The sequence below is a fragment of the Aegilops tauschii genome, chromosome 7 (genome assembly GCF_002575655.3).
Source record: "Aegilops tauschii subsp. strangulata cultivar AL8/78 chromosome 7, Aet v6.0, whole genome shotgun sequence".
In the NCBI taxonomy this organism is placed as follows: domain Eukaryota; kingdom Viridiplantae; phylum Streptophyta; class Magnoliopsida; order Poales; family Poaceae; genus Aegilops; species Aegilops tauschii.
Genome location: NC_053041.3, coordinates 68,833,243 through 68,852,498, shown reverse-complemented (window position 1 = coordinate 68,852,498; position 19,256 = coordinate 68,833,243). Strand labels below are relative to the sequence as shown.

The following is a 19,256-nucleotide window of genomic DNA, read 5'->3' as shown; positions in this document are numbered from 1 at the left end:
TTAATGATGAGAGTGATTATGCTTATGATATGAAACTGCCCAAGCTTGGGGATGCTATGTTTGAAGAAAATGATGTTTTTGAGAATATATTTGCTGCAATTAATGTTTGTCCCAATCTTGGGGATGCTACGTTTAATGAAGATGATATTTTTAGTCTCCCAAGTTTTGATATGCAAATTTATAATGATGATAGCATGCCTTCTACCTATGATGATTATATTGATGAAAGTGGGTTTGGAAGAGTGTCAACTTTAGGAAATAATGATCCCACTATTTTGGAGGATGTTGAATCTTATAATATTTATGAAAGTGGATTTGGAGAGGTCATGACTTTATTTAGTGATGTATCCACTATTTCGGAAGAGGTTTCAATTGATTATGATGAGAACAAAGTTGCTACTTATGATGATTATTGTGATGAAACTTATGCTATAAAAGGTAGTGATGATTATATTTATCAAACTTGTCATGATTATGATTACCCTTTTTATGAAAATTACTCCTTTAATGTGAAAACAATTTATAGTATTCGAGTCTCTTATGATACTCCCACTATTCCGAATGAGAAGAATTTTGCTTATGTGGAGAGTAGTAAAATTTCTATGCAAGTAGATCATGAAAAGAATGCTTTAGGTGCTGGTTATATTGTTGAATTCATTCATGATGCTACTGAAAATTATTATGAGGGAGGAACATATGCTTGTAGGAATTGCAATAATATCAAGTTTCCTCTCTATATGCTTAAAATTTTAAAGTTATGCTTGTTTTGCCTTCCTATGCTAGTTGATTATTGTTCCCATAAGTTGTTTGCTCACAAAATCCCTATGCATAGGAAGTGGGTTAGAATAAAATGTGCTTGCCATGTGTTTCATGATTCTCTCTTTATGTTTCAATTCTTATCTCTTATGTGAGCATCATTGAAATCATCATGCCTAGCTAGCAGCGTTAAACGATAGCGCTTGTTGGCAGGCAACCCAATTTCATTTTAGTTTCTTGCTTTTTGGTTCTGTTTAGGAATAAATAATCTATCTAACCTCTGGTTATATGTGGTTTTATGTTTTAATTAGTGTTTGTGCCAAGTAAGACCTATAGGATCTTCTTGGATGATAGTTATTTTATCTTTCTGAAAAATCCAGAAACTTTCTGTTCACGAAAACAATTGTTTAAAATCACCAGAATGTGATAAAATACTGATTCCAATTGCAGTAGATCAATAAAAAAATTATCTAGGTCTTCCTATTTTGGTAGATTTTGCTGAGTTCCAGAAGTTTGCGTTAGTTACAGATTACTACAGACTGTTCTGTTTTTGACAGATTCTGTTTTTCGTGTGTTGTTTGCTTATTTTGATGAATCTATGGCTAGTAAAATAGTTTATAAACCATAGAGAAGTTGGAATACAGTAGGTTTAACACCAATATAAATAAAGAATGAGTTCAATACAGTACCTTGAAGTGGTGTTTTGTTTTCTTTCGCTAACGGAGCTCACGAGTTTTCTGTTGAGTTTTGTGTTGTGAAGTTTTCAAGTTTTGGGTAAAGATTCGATGGACTATGGAATAAGGAGTGGCAAGAGCCTAAGCTTGGGGATGCCCAAGGCACCCCAAGGTAAAATTCAAGGATAACCAAGCGTCTAAGCTTGGGGATGCCCCGGAAGGCATCCCCTCTTTCGTCTTCGTTCATCGGTAACTTTACTTGGAGCTATATTTTTGTTCACCACATGATATGTGTTTTGCTTGGAGCATCATTTTATTTTCTTTAGCTTTGCTTTCTGTTTGAATAAAATACCAAGATCTGAAATTCTTAAATGAGAGAGAGTCTTCACATAGCTACATAATTATTTAACTACTTATTGATCTTCACTTATATCTTTTTGGAGTAGTTTGTCATTTACTCGTGTATTTCACTTATATCCTATGAGTAAATGGTTGAATGATTTGAATGTCGTAAATCTGAAATTATATTTGTTTCATATGCTTATCCCATGGGGAGTAATGCCTTTACATATAAGAAGTAGAGGTGGTAAATTTATTGAAGGTTAGCAAACGTTGTATTGGTCACTTGAACAATTCATGAAAGAATATTGAAGGAAGAGAGGTTTCACATATAATACTATCTTGGACATCTTCTATGATTGTGAGCCCCATTAATTATAGGTTAGCAAATTAGTTGAAGTTGGACAAGGAAGACAACATAATGAGTTATGCTTGGGTATATTTGTATAGAAGTTATATTGTTATGGATCCTCTAACATGTGGTGCTTGCTATTTAGAATCTTTGCTAGCCAAAATATCTGTACTAAGCGGGAATACTGCTTGTGCATCCAAATTCCTTGAACCAAGTTTCTTCCATGAGTGTCCACCATATCTACCTATATGCGGTATTTACCTGCCGTTCCAAGTAAATTTGCATGTGCCAAACTCTAAACCTTCAAATAATAATCTGTTTTGTATGCCCGAATCGCTCATGTAGCGACTAGGAGCTAGCAGTATCTTCCATGCTAGGTGGGTTATTCTCACGATGAGTGGACTCCGCTCATCATTCACGAGAAAATGGCTGGTAACTGGGATGCCCAGTCCCATGATCAAAAAATCGAAATCAAATAAAAAATAATTGCAAACAAAACTCCCCCAGGATTGATGTTAGTTGGAGGCATCCGTTGTTTCGGGCAAGCCATGGATTGATGATTGTTGATGGAGGGGGAGTAAAAATCTTTACCTTTCTGTTTGGGAACCGCCTATAATGCATGTAGTATGGAAGATATTGGGAACTCTTGGTCGTTATGTTCACAATGAAAGCATACCTCTCAAAATTATTTTCATCTCTGTTTTTGCTTCGAGCTCTGGCACCTCTGCATATCCCTGCTTCCCTCTGCGAAGGGCCTATCTTTTACTTTTATGCAAGAGTCAGTAGTATTCCTTCTCATTCCAACCTACTCTTTAGTTGGCAAGCATCATGTGATGGAAAGATCTAAGCATATATGGCCATTCAAATATATTTGAGCATGAATTATTATTGTTGACATTACCCTTGAGGTAAAAGGTTGGGAGGCGAAACATTAAGCCCCTATCTTTCTCTGTGTTCGATGAATACAATTTGTTCTAAAAATATGCTTTGAGTGGTAGCAATCATGGAAGACTAAATGATAGTTGAGTATGTGAAGTTTGCTGAATCAAAGCTCTGACATAGACTCTTCCTGAAAATAAGATGAATTGCAATTGTTTGATGACTGAGAACATAGTTTGTTTGTTTTCAAGAAAGTTTATGATCTATACTTTAACATGTGAATAGTTTGTTACTTGATCATGAAAAAGTTCTAGGAGTTGAGCTACTGTTATGACATATAATGATGCTAGAAAAGGTGATTGAAATTATCATTAATCAAACTTATGCACCTGCTAGCATTCACACTTCATAAATTATTTCTTTTATCATTTATCTACTAGAGGACGAGCAGGAATTAAGCTTGGGGATGCTTGATACGTCTCCAACGTATCTATAATTTATGAAGTATTCATGCTATTATATTATCCATCTTGGATGTTTTATGGGTTTTACTATGCACTTTTATATTACTTTTGGGACTAACCTATTGACCCAGAGCCCAGTGCCAGTTTCTGATTTTTTCCTTGTTTCAGTGCTTCGCAGAAAAGGAATATCAAACGGAGTCGAAACGGAATGAAACCTTCGGAAAAGTTATTTTTGGAAAGAAAGCAATACAGGAGACTTGGAGTGCACGTCAAGGGATCAACGAGGAGAGCACGAGGCAGGGGGCGCGCCCACCCCCCTGGGCGCGCCCTCCACCCTCGTGGGCCCCTCGTGGCTCCCCTGATGTATTTCTTCCGCCTATATATATCCATATACCCTAAAACCTTCGGGGGACAGAATAGATCGGGAGTTCCGCCGCCGCAAGCCTCTGTAGCCACCAAAAACCAATCGGGACCCTGTTCCGGCACCCTGCCGGCGGGGGGATCCTTCACCGGTGGCCATCTTCATCATCCCGGCGCTCTCCATGACGAGGAGGGAGTAGTTCACCCTCGGGGCTGAGGGTATGTACCAGTAGCTATGTGTTTGATCTCTCTCTCTCTCTCTCGTGTTCTTGAGGTGGTACGATCTTGATGTATCGCGAGCTTTGCTATTATAGTTGGATCTTATGATGTTTCTCCCCCTCTACTCTCTTGTAATGGATTGAGTTTTCCCTTTGAAGTTATCTTATCGGATTGAGTCTTTAATGATTTGAGAACACTTGATGTATGTCTTGCGTGGGATAACCGTGGTGACAATGGGTTATTCTATTGATTCACTTGATGTATGTTTTGGTGATCAACTTGCGGGTTCCGCCCATGAACCTATGCATAGGGGTTGGCACACGTTTTCATCTTGACTCTCCGGTAGAAACTTTGGGGCACTCTTTGAGGTTCTATGTGTTGGTTGAATAGATGAATCTGAGATTGTGTGATGCATATCGTATAATCATACCCACGGATACTTGAGGTGACATTGGAGTATCTAGGTGACATTAGGGTTTTGGTTGATGTGTGTCTTAAGGTGTTATTTTACTACGAACTCTAGGGCTGTTTGTGACACTTATAGGAATAGCCCAATGGATTTTTTCGATAAAGGGCGATTTTATTATCTCAAATGTAGCATCAAGCGGATACAAAACATTATGAGTAACACCCGGCCTCTGCATAACTAGGATGCACACAGCCAAACACCAAAGTCTGACACTAGAAAAAGTAAGAAAACCGACAAAACGACAATAGTAGAGTCCTATGGACCGACCCTTTGCCTATGTCGAACTCGGCGGTGGATCGATCCGGAGGTTATGCTGCCACCCATGTTGGGAAAAAACCTCCATAGCCGCCTGCTCCAACCGCGCACACACCGCCTTGAACAGCGGTTGGTGCTCCGCCTGTTGTAGCGTAGACCACGTATGAAGCGAGTGCGTACAACGGAAAATAACCTGGTGTGGGGTCCAAATTCCTCGAGGCCTGTCGACGCATTGCCTTTACAAGTGAATGTTCGTCGGTCGGAGAGGAACCATCCGCGGAGACGGCAATGGATTGATCGGAAAGAATAACTTTGAGGTGGTTTCGTACCCTACCATAATCTCTTCGTTTGTTCTCCGCTATTAGTGACTTTGGAGTGACTCTCTGTTGCATGTTGAGAGATAGTTATATGATCCAATTATGTTATTATTGTTGAGAGAACTTGCACTAGTGAAAGTATGAACCCTAGGCCTTGTTTCCTAGCATTGCAATACCGTTTACACTCACTTTTATCATTAGTTACCTTGCTGCTTTTATATTTTCAGATTACAAAAACCTATATCTACCATCCATATTGCACTTGTATCACCATCTCTTCGCCGAACTAGTGCACCTATACAATTTACCATTGTATTGGGTGTGTTGGGGACAAAAGAGACTCTTTGTTATTTGGTTGCAGGGTTGCTTGAGAGAGACCATCTTCATCCTACGCCTCCCACGGATTGATAAACCTTAGGTCATCCACTTGAGGGAAATTTGCTACTGTCCTACAAACCTCTGCACTTGGAGGCCCAACAACGTCTACAGGAAGAAGGTTGCGTAGTAGACATCATGTTCCGGGTGGCATGAGTTGTGAAATTACTCCGCATTGTTTCAAATGAAGACCAAACTCGTAACTCAAATATTCGCCTCCGCGATCAGATCGTAGAAACTTTATTTCCTTGTTATGATGATTTTCCACTTCACTCTGAAATTCTTTGAACTTTTCAAATGTTTCAGACTTATGTTTCATTAAGTAGATATACCCGTATCTGCTCAAATCATCTATGAAGGTCAGAAAATAACGATACCCGCCGCGAGCCTCAATACTCATCGGACCGCATACACCAGTATGTATTATTTCCAATAAGTCAGTTGCTCGCTCCATTGTTCCGGAGAATGGAGTTTCAGTCATCTTGCCCATGAGGCATGGTTCGCAAGCATCAAGTAATTCCAAAAGTCCATCAGCATGGAGTTTCTTCATGCGCTTTACACCAATATGACATAAACAGCAGTGCCACATATAAGTTGCACTATCATTATCAACTTTGCATCTTTTGACTTCAATATTATGAATATGTGTATCACTACGACCGAGATTCAATAAACCATTTATATTAAGTGTATGACCATAGAAGGTTTTATTCATGTAAACAGAATAACAATTATTCTTTGACTTAAATGAATAACCGTATTGCAGTAAACATGATCCAATCATATTCATGCTCAACGCAAACACCAAATAACATTTATTTTAGGTTCAACACTAATCCCGAAGGTAAAAGGAGTGTGCGATGGTGGTCTTATCAACCTTGAAATCATTTCCAATACACATCGTCACCTCGTCCTTAACTAGTCTCTGTTTATCTTGCAACTCCTGTTTTCGTGTTACTACTCTTAGTAACTGAACTAGTATCAAATACCGAGGGGTTGCTATAAACACTAGTAAAGTACACATAAATAACATGTATATCAAATATAGCTTTGTTCACTTTGCCATCCTTCTTATCCACCATAGTATCTAGGGCAGTTCCACTTCCAGTGACCATTTCCATTGCAGTAGAAGCACTCAGTCTCAGGCTTAGGTCCAGACTTGGGCTTCTTCACTTGAGCAGCAACTTGTTTGCCGTTCTTCTTGAAGTTCCCCTTCTATCCATTTGCCCTTTTCTTGAAACTAGTGGTCTTGTTAATCATCAACACTTGATGCTCTTTCTTGATTTCTACCTTCGTCAATTTCAGCATCGCGAAGAGCTTGGGAATTACTTTCGTCATCCCTTGCATATTATAGTTCATCACGAAGTTCTAGTAACTTGGAGATAGTGACTAGAGAACTTTGTCAATTACTATCTTATCTGGAAGATTAACTCCCACTTGATTCAAGCAATTGTAGTACCCAGACAATCTGAGCACATGCTCACTGGTTGAGCTATTCTCCTCCATCTTGTAGGCAAAGTACTGTCAAAGGTCTCATACCTCTTGATACGGGCATGAGTATGAAATACCAATTTCAACTCTTGGAACATCTTATATGCTCCGTGGCATTCAAAACCTTTTTGAAGTCCCGGTTCTAAGCCGTAAACCATGGTGCACTAAACTATCAAGTAGTCATCATACCGAGCTTTTGTCAAAACGTTCATAACGTCTACATCTACTCCTGCAATAGGTTTGTCACCTAGCGATGCATCAAGGTCATAATTCTTCTGTGCAGAAATGAGGAAAATCCTCATATCACGGACCAAGTCCGCATCATTTCTACTATCATCTTTCAACTTATATTTATCTAGGAACATATCAAAAAATAAATGGGGAGCTACATCACGAGCTATTGATCTACAACATAATTTGTAAATACTATCAGGACTAAGTTCATGATAAATTAAACTTCAATTAATCATATTACTTAAGAACTCCCACTTAGATAGACATCCCTCTAGTCATCTAAATGATCACGTGATCCAAATCAACTAAACCATGTCCGATCATCACATGAGATGGAGTAGTCTTCAATGGTGAACATCTCTATGTTGATCATATCTACTATATGATTCACGCTCGACCTTGCAGTCTCCATTGTTCCGAGGCCATATCTTCATATGCTAGGCTCGTCAAGTTTAACCCGAGTATTCTGCATGTGCAAAACTGGCTTGCACCCGTTGTATGTGAACGCAGAGCTTATCACACCCGATCATCACGTGGTGTCTCAGCACGAAGAACTATAGCAAAGGTGCATACTCAGGGAGAACACTTATACCTTGAAATTTAGTAAGGGATCATCTTATAATGCTACCGTCGTACTAAGCAAAATAAGATGCATAAAGGATAAACATCACATGCAATCAATATAAGTGATATGATATGGCCATCATCATCTTGTGCCTTTGATCTCCATCTCCAAAGTACCGTCATGATCACCATCGTCACCGGCTTGACACCTTGATCTCCATCGAAGCATCGTTGTCGTCTTGCCAACTATTGCTTCTACGACTATCGCTACCGCTTAGTGATAAAGTAAAGCAATTACATGGCGATTGCATTTCATACAATAAAGCGACAACCATAAGGCTCCTACCAGTTGCCGATAACTTTTACAAAACATGATCATCTCATATAACAATTTATATATCATCACGTCTTGACCATATCACATCACAACATGCCCTGCAAAAACAAGTTAGACATCCTCTACTTTGTTGTTGCAAGTTTTACGTGGCTGCTACGGGCTTAGCAAGACCCGTTCTTACCTACGCATCGAAACCACAACGATTTTTCGTCAAGTGTGCTGTTTTAACCTTCAACAAGGACCGGGCGTAGTCACACTCGATTCAACTAAAGCTGGAGAAACAGACACCCACTAGCCACCTGTGTGCGAAGCACGTCGGTAGAACCAGTCTCATGAACGCGGTCATGTAATGTCGATCTGGGCCGCTTCATCCAATAATACCGCCGAATCAAAGTATGACATGCTGGTAAGCAGTATGACTATTATCGTCCACAACTCTTTGTGTTCTACTGGTGCATATAACATCTACGCATAGACCTCGCTCGGATGCCATTGTTGTGGAACGTAGTAATTTCAAAAAACTTCCTACGATCACGCAAGATCTATCTAGGAGAAGCATAGCAACGAGCGGGGAGAGTGTGTCCACGTACCCTCGTAGACCGAAAGCGGAAGCGTTAAGTAACGCGGTTGATGTAGTCGAACGTCTTCGCGGTCCAACCGATCAAGTACCGAACGCGCGGCACCTCCACGATCTGCACACGTTCAGCTCGATGACGTCCCTCGAACTCTAGATCTAGCTGAGGCCGAGGGAGAGTTCCGTCAGCACGACGGCGTGGTGACGGTGATGATGAAGTTACCGGCGCAGGGCTTCGCCTAAGCACTACGACGATATGACCGAGGTAGAAAACTGTGGAGGGGGGCACCGCACATGGCTAGGAACAATTGATGTGTATTCTAGGGGTGCCCTCCCCACGTATATATAGGAGGGAGAGGGAGGGAGGCAGCCTAGGGCGCGCCCAAGTAGGAGGAATCCTACTTGGGCCCCTAGTCCAATTCGCCCCCCCCCCCCCCCCTACCATATTTGGACAAGGCGGCAAGGAAGGAGGGGGGAGGGGAAGGAAGTAGGAGTCCTACTTCATACTTTCCTTTTCCTCCTCTCTTTTCCCTTTCTCCCCACGTGGCTGACCCTATAGGGGGCGCATCAGCCCCTTGTGGGCTGGTGTGTTCCCTTACTTGGCCCATAAAGCCCATATCTTTGCCGGGGGTTGCTCGGAACCCCTTCCGGTGACTCGGTATCACCCGGAACACATCCGGTGTCCGAATATAGCCTTCCAATATATGAATCTTTACCACTCGACCATTTCGAGACTCCTCGTCATGTCCGTGATCTCATACGGGACTTCGAACAAACTTCGGTCATCAAATCACATAACTCATAATACAAATCGTCATCGAACGTTAAGCGTGCGGACCCTACGGGTTCGAGAACTATGTAGACATGACCGAGACACATCTCCGGTCAATAACCAATAGCGGAACCTGGATGCTCATATTGGCTCCTACATATTCTACGAAGATCTTTATCGGTCAAACCGCATAACAACATACGTTGTTCCCTTTGTCATCGGTATGTTACTTGCCCGAGATTCGATCGTCGGTATCCTCATACCTAGTTCAATCTCGTTACCGGCAAGTCTCTTTACTCGTTCCGTAATGCATCATCCCGCAACTAACTCATTAGTCACATTGCTTGCAAGGCTTATAGTGATGTGCATTACCGAGAGGGCCCAGAGATACCTCTCCGATACACGGAGTGACAAATCCTAATCTCGATCTATGCCAACCCAACAAATACCTTCGGAGACACCTGTAGAGCATCTTTATAATCACCCAGTTACGTTGTGACGTTTGATAGCACACAAGGTGTTCCTCCGGTATTCGGGAGTTGCATAATCTCATAGTCAGAGAAACATGTATAAGTCATGAAGAAAGCAATAGCAATAAAACTTAACGATCATAATGCTAAGCTAACGGATGGGTCTTGTCCATCACATCATTCTCCTAATGATGTGACCCCGTTCATCAAATGACAACACATGTCTATGGTTAGGAAACATAACCATCTTTGATAAACGAGCTAGTCAAGTAGAGGCATACTAGGGACACTTATGTTTTGTCTATATATTCACACATGTACTAAGTTTCCGGTTAATACAATTTTAGCGTGAATAATAAACATTTATCATAAAATAAGAAAATAAATAATAACTTTATTATTGCCTCTAGGGTATATTTCCTTCAGTTTGGACCGCAATACTTGCGAACACACAATGCGGAATACACTGCTCGGATCCTAGCACAGAACGCGGCAAGAGGATTTCCTAGGATGCTTGGAAGCATCGATTGCATGCAATGGAAATGGATGAACTGCCCACTTGCTTGGCAGGGGATGTACAAAGGCGCCAAAGGCGGTTGCAGTGTGGTACTTGAGGCGGTGGCAATACAGGACCTCTGGATTTGGCACTCCTTCTTTGGTATGCCAGGAACTCACAATGACATCAACGTGCTGTAGTGCTCCCCTGTCTTTGCCAAGCTTGTTGAAGGTCATTCTCCTCCAGTGAACTTCGAGGTCAATGGACGGTACTACAACAAGGGGTACTATCTAGCTGATGGCATCTATCCGAGATGGTCTACATTTGTGAAGACTATCTCAAACGTTGTGCCAGGAGGCAAGAAGTCCCACTTTGCCAAGGTCCAGGAGGCTTGCAGGAAGGATGTCGAGCGGGCATTTGCTGTGCTCCAATGTCGATTTGCTGTTGTCCGGTACCCTGCTCAGACCTGGTCGAAAGATCAAATGTGGGAGATCATGACTTGTTGTGTCATCTTGCACAACATGATCATCGAGAGCGAGCAGGAAGAGCCAGTGTTTGACACTGAACCATACTACAGCCAGGGTCCTCTAGCCGAAGTTGATCACCAGCTACGGCAACCTGGACTGCCTACCTCAGTATGCGTCAGGAGATCCGAGACCCACAAGTGCATCATCAACTGTAGCAGGATCTGGTGGAGCACCTATGGAGGATCAAGGGCGACGCCTAGCTCGGCGTGTGATGAGTTTTTATTTGTTGAACTATATAATTTGTATTGAACTATTTGTTGTTGCACTATTTTGTTGAATTATTTGATTTTCTGTGATGAACTGTGTGGTAAAAAAATTATTTATGTTGAGAATTCAACGCCGAACCACGCCGGACCACGCCGAATATGGGCCGTTTCTCGCCGATATCGGGCCATTTTTCTGTTTATCTAGGCCGAAAAGCGGCCGCGAATGGGCCGATATCGGCGCCTGGGGCGACCTGGGGGCGACGGCTAGATGCCGAACCGCCCCTAGCGCCGATGCTACCGTCGGCTCGCCCCCAGGTGGCGAATTTTTTGCCTCCTGGGAGGGCCAACGGCTGTGGATGCTTTTAGGTACATTGGCGTCGTCTTCTTCCTACACTCGTTGGCGGCGAACTGTGAGCAAAATTCGGTGTCGCCTCTAGATCGCTGAAACGCTCTCGGAGCCAGGGTAACGTGATGTAGCGGCCGATAAGTCGTCGATCGGAGCTAGAAGAAACCGGTGACAACAACCTCGGGATCATATCACCATTCCGGGGAAGAAGGTGACGATGGAGGCTGTAAAATCACCCCAGAGCATACCAGACAGAATCACGAATGCCTTACCTCACTAGCCTCTCGACGAAGTTGAACCTGTTGTGCACGGTCGAACAAAGAGGAAGCCAGAAGATCATAACACGAGCCACCATCGTCCACTCCTCTGAACAACGCCTTTTGAGACCACCTAAACAAAACGAACACAAAAGAAAGGCCCAAAATTTGACCCCGACCAAAGCTCCACATGCCCTCCGGCAACACCAAACAACACTATTGGAATGAGGGTAAGACTAGGATACTTTATTCTCGCCGCTGATGGCACCATCGCCCACTTCGACCATCCAGATACCAGCCAGGCCGAGCTGAGACTACATAGCAATCCCAGACCAGCGCCGAGAATGCACCCGGAGGCCAGGGCCGACCGGCAACTGTGAAAGCTCTTACAAGAAAATGGTAGTGAGTGCTAAATTTTACTCGATAAAACATGAGCTTAATTGCCTTCCAAACGCTAGTCTCTCGCTCTATGCAAATAGTACAACTGTCACCGTTTGCTAAATTAAGAAGGGAATGAATAAACGGCATTCTAATTATCAGTAGACTAAGAATTAATTAAATTTCAGTCGTCACTAAGGCTCATCAATGTTGATGTTGAGATCCACGAAGGTTTTAATATATTTCTAAGCACTAATAATAGAAGTTTTTACGAGATGAACCTTTTTTGAGGAAAGGCCTATGGCTGTATATTAAGCATCGCTTGTCCTTATAAATACATCTTTAAAAAAAAAGGTTACATCCAAATACTTAGGGGTGTCGAAGTGTTTTTCCTCCTGTATCCACCAACGGTGCACCATAGGCAAAGCTCGTCACCGCCTCTGTGCCATCGTCTCGGCAAAGCAAACTTGTTTAAACCCGTCAGCAAGTTGTCGATGTAGACCAGAAGACACCGACAGTCGCAATCTACGTTGCTAATGACCGCCATGGATACGAAACACCGACAATTGCGATCTGTGTAACTAATCACCGCCCTGGAGAAGAAGATGGCGAAAAGGGCCTGTAAAAACTCCAAAGACCACGAGTGTCATTCGAATCCAAACAGATCCATCGGAGACCAAAACCGACCGGATCCTAAAAGGCCCGCCAAAGACACGCCTCCACACGTCCTCCGTCGGTGCTAAGCACACCAATGAACGGGGATAGGGCAGGGAGGACATTATTCCTACCCGGAGACAATGGCACCGACTCGCCGCCCCTAACGAGACAAAGACTACCTCTGCTCCAGCAAACTCTCCGCGATCAGAACCTCCTTGATGTCGCCGGTGTTGTGCGGGCTTTGCCCGACGATGCACTCTGGCGGCGGCGGGAGGGGCGGTAGATGGGTTAGTGGCTAGGGTTTGTAGACGCTTCGTGAGACCTTCTTGTAATGCTTATGAACAATTTTTTTAGCACGGGGGACCGTGAACAAATTTATATGAACTGAGTGAGTATTATCCTCATTCGACCGAGACCAAGACACGAACGAGATTCCACTGCGCTAACAGCGCGCGTATCTCTTTATTCTCAGCTTGATCACAAGTTTTTTGTGTCTGACTCCATTTCCATGCGACGACACATAAGCTTCGGCGGCTTCAGCCTAGGATCGGAGGGGTGCAATAGGGTCCCCTGAGCAATGCGCCGGCGATCACCTTGTTCACCTCCTCCGTCGGGTGGATGCCGTCCCAGCTCATCCGCGTCGACGGGTCGCAGCACGTGGTGGTCGCCCCCTCCATGCCGCACCTCGCGGTGACGTCGAAGTTGTACTTCCCCCCTCCTGCCCCACAGCACGCCTCAAATGGCTTGCTAAACCCTAGGGACCAATCGACATAACAACACACAACCAACCCATTAAGATTAATCCATTTCTCCATGTTTTTCACAACAAAACGAAGGGCACTTACCGAACTTCTCGGGCTCTTGGATCATCTGGTACACGAGGCCGTAGTAATCGGCGTACATGATCCTCGTCGAGTTGTAGTGCTTGCGCCGGAGGGCGTCCACCTGCTTCCGGAGCAGCGAGTTGTGGTACTCGGTCAGGCGGTTGTAGGGCTTGAGGCAGCCGGTGCCGTCGAAGTCGGTCTCGCTGGCGGCGTCGCCGAAGAGGGACAGGAAGATCGGGAGGCAGCCCGTCGGGAAGATGCCCGGGACGACCACGTGGACAGCGCCAAGAGCAATCAGTTTCTGTAACAAAAATGCATGGCTGCGTACGTATCACTGGAACATTTAGTCTAGAACTCAAGACTGCAATATGCAAAATTTGCGGTTAATACCGCATGTACCTCGACACCATTAGCGATGGCAGTGACGATCTTTGGGGTGTAGTTCATCGCCTGCAATGGCGTCAAGCCAAGTTCAAGTAGCTGGACGTTGTAATCGTTTCCGCCGTATCCACCGAACATGAACAACGATTTTCGCAGGTACACTTTGCAACCTACAAGCAGCGAGTTAATTTAGACTTCTTCATTGGGGTAAATTAGGTTTAGACAGACATACTTATAAGTCGAACATTTCAAAGACATAAGACCTAGGAAAATTAGAGTATGCGCTCACTTTGTTCTGTCCCGCATATGGAGGGCATCAACTCCTTGAACCATTGGATCTGCGTGTCCAGTGAGCCATGGTTCCACACTGGATCTTCGATACCGAGAGATTTGTAGAAGGAGAAGTTCATGGCCGTGCCGCCGGTGATGGCCATGCTTACGCCGCGCCGAAAGTCTTTGCCTTTTGCTTTCGATGGTGGGACAAATGGAAGCCCAAGTGCTTGTGCTGGCATTCAGGGACAATAAAAATAAATTAAAAAAAATTGTCTGAGCAAACGCATAAAATTCTCAACACAGTGGTCACACTTTTCTGTCAAGAATTGTTTGTTATACTAATTGTCTGTTACAAAGTGGCAAGAATCATGACTTCAATTCCTTCATTTCATATGTTAGCCAGAACAACTTATTTTCTTGGGTTGTTATGAAATATAATAATGTAGAAAATATATTTTTGGTATGCATTTTCAAATATAGCACATCTCTTAGGCCTTGGTTGGTTAAATTACAAGATGCATGCACCTAATGGAAAAATAATTTCTAAGTTTTTTCACACACTTCCAATCCAACCAAACCTTGTCAACCTGTCCAAACTGTCTACTTCGATGTAAAGTCGGTTATCAAAATATGTATGCATGCTCTGTGCTTCTTTTGAAAATCATTATTTACCGATGAAGTCAACAACCACGCGGCCGTCGCACCACCGGCAAGCCGGCCTTCCGAAGTAGGTCTCGCCGTACGGCGGGTGGGTGCAGGTGAGCACGTCAAGCTCCGTCTTGTTGCTGCTGGCGGCGCATATGTTGCCGGTCTCATCCATCGAATCACCGAAGGTGAACATGGCATTGTATTTCTTCAGCGCGGCCACCATCGACGACGTAGCACCGCTGCTACCACCACCACCACTGGCCATTGCCGTGATCAGTTGGATGACTAAGGAAGCCACGAGTAGCGATGAGCATAAATGGAAACACGGGAGCTTCATGGCTAGCTCAATCTATTAAATCGCATGAAAAGATCTCGCTTGGACTGATGGTGATCTAATGGCGGCGAGGTTGGCCAATATATAGACGCCCTGCTCGTTGGTAACTGCTGAGTTAATGCCTGAACACTTGAACACCACCTGAGTCATGAGGGTCGTTGGGTTTTTCAACATATTTGCTCGTCTGCTATTGCTCTCAACAATAGTATTGATGGAAGTCTTGGCATTTGGATGACCCGCAGGTAGAGCTGAGCAATCATATGAAGCGGAAGATATACACTAACGATGCACAAATAGTACACTATACTATTTGTTTTCTAAGAAACAATCACAATGACTTACTTGTTGTCTAAGATCTAGGTCACCCAGCTTGAAGTTTGCCTTCGGGAGTAGGTACCCAGGGAAAAAAACTGGTCGAAATTTGCGTTGGTGCCACGGGAAAAAGTTTCGCCCACATTTCAGATGAAATTCACGAAGCTAACAATTTTTAGTAGGAGATGATAAAAGATAATCTCGATCAAAACATCTGGTCAAATTTGAAAATTTCTCTATTTTATTGTTCTAAATACCTAAAATGAAGTTTTTTTGGAACACGCAGGAGATCAGCGTGCCTATATATTAAGACAGAAAGCAAGCTACAATCACAAGATTTTCTTTCGTGTTTGCAGCGCCAGCACAAACAAATCCACCTACCACTTACTTTACAACTCGCTTTAGACTATTGTTGCCCACCGTGCTCTACTCATGGCAGTGGTCTTGTGCCTTGGCGATTACAAACACCGATAGGAGGGAGGTGTTCTTGAACACCCTCTGGTTGCGCTCGAGCCAAATACTACGAAGTGTGTAGAGGATGACATAGTTTACCCCCTTTTAAAGCTTAGGAGGCAGAACACGCTGGGCCTCTAGGACATATTTCCAACAGAGGAGGAGGGGAAACGGTGAGGAAGAGGGATGAGGAAGCGAAGGAGGAATTGAGCGGGCGCACCATATCAATTTGAATTTTGAACAAGGATTGGAGCTGAAGGCGTGGGGAAGGGGGAGGGGATGATTGGAGGAGAGAGGCGGCAGGAGAGACGGGATTGGGGGAGGCCATGAGCAGGCGACGATACAGATGAAGCAGGCTGATTGGATAGAAATGATCGGCACTAGCAGGCACTTGGCAGAAAAATTGCAACTATCCTTTTCAGCTGAAGAAAATAGAGAAAAGTTGGGCAGGGCAGTGGTTCGACTCTTGTCGCCGCATTTTTTATTCCCCTTTCCACAAAGAGGCAAACAGACCATCAACACGAGTTGCCTCTTTTACAGGAGATAGGCATAATTGGCTGAAATATTGTGGGAAAGACAAAGCCCATCGAGCGGGTCGTCGTTATAGACCCAGTTGAACATCATAAGCATGAAAATGTCTATTTGCCGTTGTCTGTTACAAATTGTCGCGGATTGGCACAGATGCGAGTGACATAGCGAAGGTGGGACAACCCAATTACGAGATAACGCACGTGCTACAATATCAGGTTTTGCGAACCTTCTAGAAGGTTCCTGACCAATTTTGGGAACCTTCTAGAAGGTTTCTGAACCGTTCATTGATTTTTATTTTCATTCTTAGTTTTTTCGTTTTATGTTTCTTTTTTCTTTTTGTTGTCTTTCTTTTTCGTTTTTCCTTTTATTTTTTGTTTTTGTTTGGAATGTTGTGAGAAATACAAAGGCCCATCGAGCGGGGTCATCGAGATAGACCCTTTTTTTTTGGGAGGAACTTGGTTTCCGTCGACCATAATTAGGGCCCAGCAAGAAAAAGCCTCCTGGCTTGTCACCGGGGTACGCAATGGGCCTCGTCTCAATGCACGCACATCCAGCCGGCCCCCTTTTTTTCGGCCACAAAATCTTCGCGTCGGTGGCCCACGTACGAGTCAGCGTCCACACGCGGCGAACGCCTCGGCGCGTCACCGCCGCGTGGGCGCGCCATTGAATCGTGCTGACGAGACGACGACGAACTTACGGTTGATCAGTACTTGACCGGAGGACGGGGCTAGGTTGCATGAACGCACGTACGAGTGCGTCCAAGCCGGGCAATTAACCACGATCGAGAAGCGCGCCAGCTAGCTCACCGGAGGTGGTTGTTCGATAGATCGTCGGCGGTGAGCATCCAGCTGGAGCGAGAGGGCACGCGCGTGCAAAGTGTCGCAGCGCGCGCGTACGTGGACGGGCTCTCATCCACGTTATATACACACCTTCGTGCACAGAGAGTTGCCACAGATGGTGAGCTAGAGCCTAGAGCGCGTGCAAGATCGATCGACGGGGACGGCCATGGCTCGGCGAATCACTGGTGTCATTGCCGCCGCCAGCGTCCTCCTCCTCCTCGGCGCCAGCTGCGTCTTCCTGCTGGCATCCGCGGACGGAGACGGCGGGGCAATGCGGTACAACGCCATGTTCAACTTCGGCGACTCGCTGTCGGACACGGGCAACCTCTGCGTGAACAAGTCGGCGACGGAGGAGCTCCTGCTCACCTTCGCCAACCCGCCCTACGGCATGACCTACTTCGGCCACCCCACCTGCCGCTGCTCCGACGGCCGGCTCGTCGTCGACTTCCTCGCGCAGTCGCTGGGCCTCCCTTTTCTTCCCCCGTCCAAGCTCCCCGGCGCCGACTTCCGGAAGGGCGCCAACATGGCCATCGTGGGCGCCACGGCGCTGGACTTCGACTTCCTCAAGTCCATCGGCCTCGGCTACCCGATCTGGAACAACGGCGCCATCAACGTACAGCTCCAGTGGTTCCGCGACCTCCTCCCGCGCGTCTGCGGCGGGCCGCAGAGCTGCAGGCCCTACCTCGCCAGGTCCCTCTTCCTCCTCGGCTCCATCGGCGGCAACGACTACAACGCCATGCTCTTCTTCGGCTTCAACGTCAGCCGGGCCAGAAGCTACGCCCCCAACGTCGTCGACAACATCGCCGCCGCCCTCGAGAGGCTGATCGAGCTGGGTGCGGTGGACATCGTGGTGCCGGGTACGCTGCCCATAGGGTGCGTCGCGCTCTACCTCACCATACTACCGAGCCGCGACAAGTCGGACTACGACGAGCATGGCTGCCTCAAGCCGCTCAACGACCTCGCCACGTACCACAACTCGCTGCTCCAGGACAGGCTCAACCGCGCACGCGCCAGGCACGGGCCGGCGGCGAGGATCATGTACGCGGACTACTACGCCTACGCCATGGACATGCTCCGCGACCCGGCGCGCTTCGGCTTCACCACGCCCGTCGCGGCGTGCTGCGGCGCGGGCGGCGGCCCGTACAACTTCCGGTTGGACGCGCGGTGCGGGATGAAGGGCGCGAGCGCGTGCGGCGACCCGTGGAGGCACGAGTCCTGGGACGGCGTGCACCCGACGGAGGCGGTGAACAGGCTCGTGGCCGACGGGTGGCTCAGGGGACCGTACTGCCACCCTCCCATCCTGCAGTAATTAATAGATCACCGACGGCAGGATCTACCCATGCATTGAGCAGAAACACATATCAGTCCTGCGAGAGTGACGATGGCAGTGAGACAGACGTGTGTGTGCAGCAGCAGAATGAAGATGAGGCTTCCGATCAACCCATTCATTCGTTCGCCAGCACTCGTTATGGTTGTGCATGATCGAGAGCTGACTCACGTACGCGCCGAATCACGCGTGCGTGCACAAACAAAACCCTTCCTTGTCTATATCTTATTAAACACGAACGCAACGCACGCAAGCTAGGCGACCAATCCATTTTGCACAACAACGTGACGTAGTACCTTTTTCTTTTTCATTTTTTGAAACTTGTCTCTCTTTCGGAAACACACAAGCTGTACAACGTGACGTACCTCACGAGTGCATCCAAACCTGACCTGGCTGCCATGTGGTGCGCGAATGTTGCCCGGCGACAAAGAGGCTGCTTGGATCAGCGATCAACATACTCGTCGCCTATTCTCTAGTTGTTGCTGCTCATGCAGCAGTTCGAATGAAGTTTCTCTTATACGTCTAGCTAGCTTACACTCATATGCACAGAATCAGGTCACTGCCCA

General features: G+C 45.6%; 2 protein-coding genes across 2 annotated transcripts; one reads left to right on the top strand and one right to left on the bottom strand.

Moving 5' to 3' along the window:
• Window positions 1-13,091: 13,091 nt before the first annotated feature.
• Window positions 13,092-15,271, bottom strand: LOC109755025 (GDSL esterase/lipase At5g45910-like). The gene is made up of 5 exons (XM_020313909.4): window positions 14,919-15,271; window positions 14,263-14,478; window positions 13,992-14,143; window positions 13,614-13,893; window positions 13,092-13,522 (listed from the first exon to the last, which is right to left on the bottom strand). The coding sequence occupies exons 1-5, from the start codon at window positions 15,229-15,231 to the stop codon at window positions 13,305-13,307; spliced, it is 1,179 nt and encodes a 392-aa protein (XP_020169498.1). The 5' UTR covers window positions 15,232-15,271; the 3' UTR covers window positions 13,092-13,304.
• Window positions 15,272-17,471: 2,200 nt separating this feature from the next.
• Window positions 17,472-18,803, top strand: LOC109755030 (GDSL esterase/lipase At5g45910-like). Its single transcript, XM_020313912.4, has one exon. The coding sequence runs from the start codon at window positions 17,530-17,532 to the stop codon at window positions 18,670-18,672; it is 1,143 nt and encodes a 380-aa protein (XP_020169501.1). The 5' UTR covers window positions 17,472-17,529; the 3' UTR covers window positions 18,673-18,803.
• Window positions 18,804-19,256: the final 453 nt, after the last annotated feature.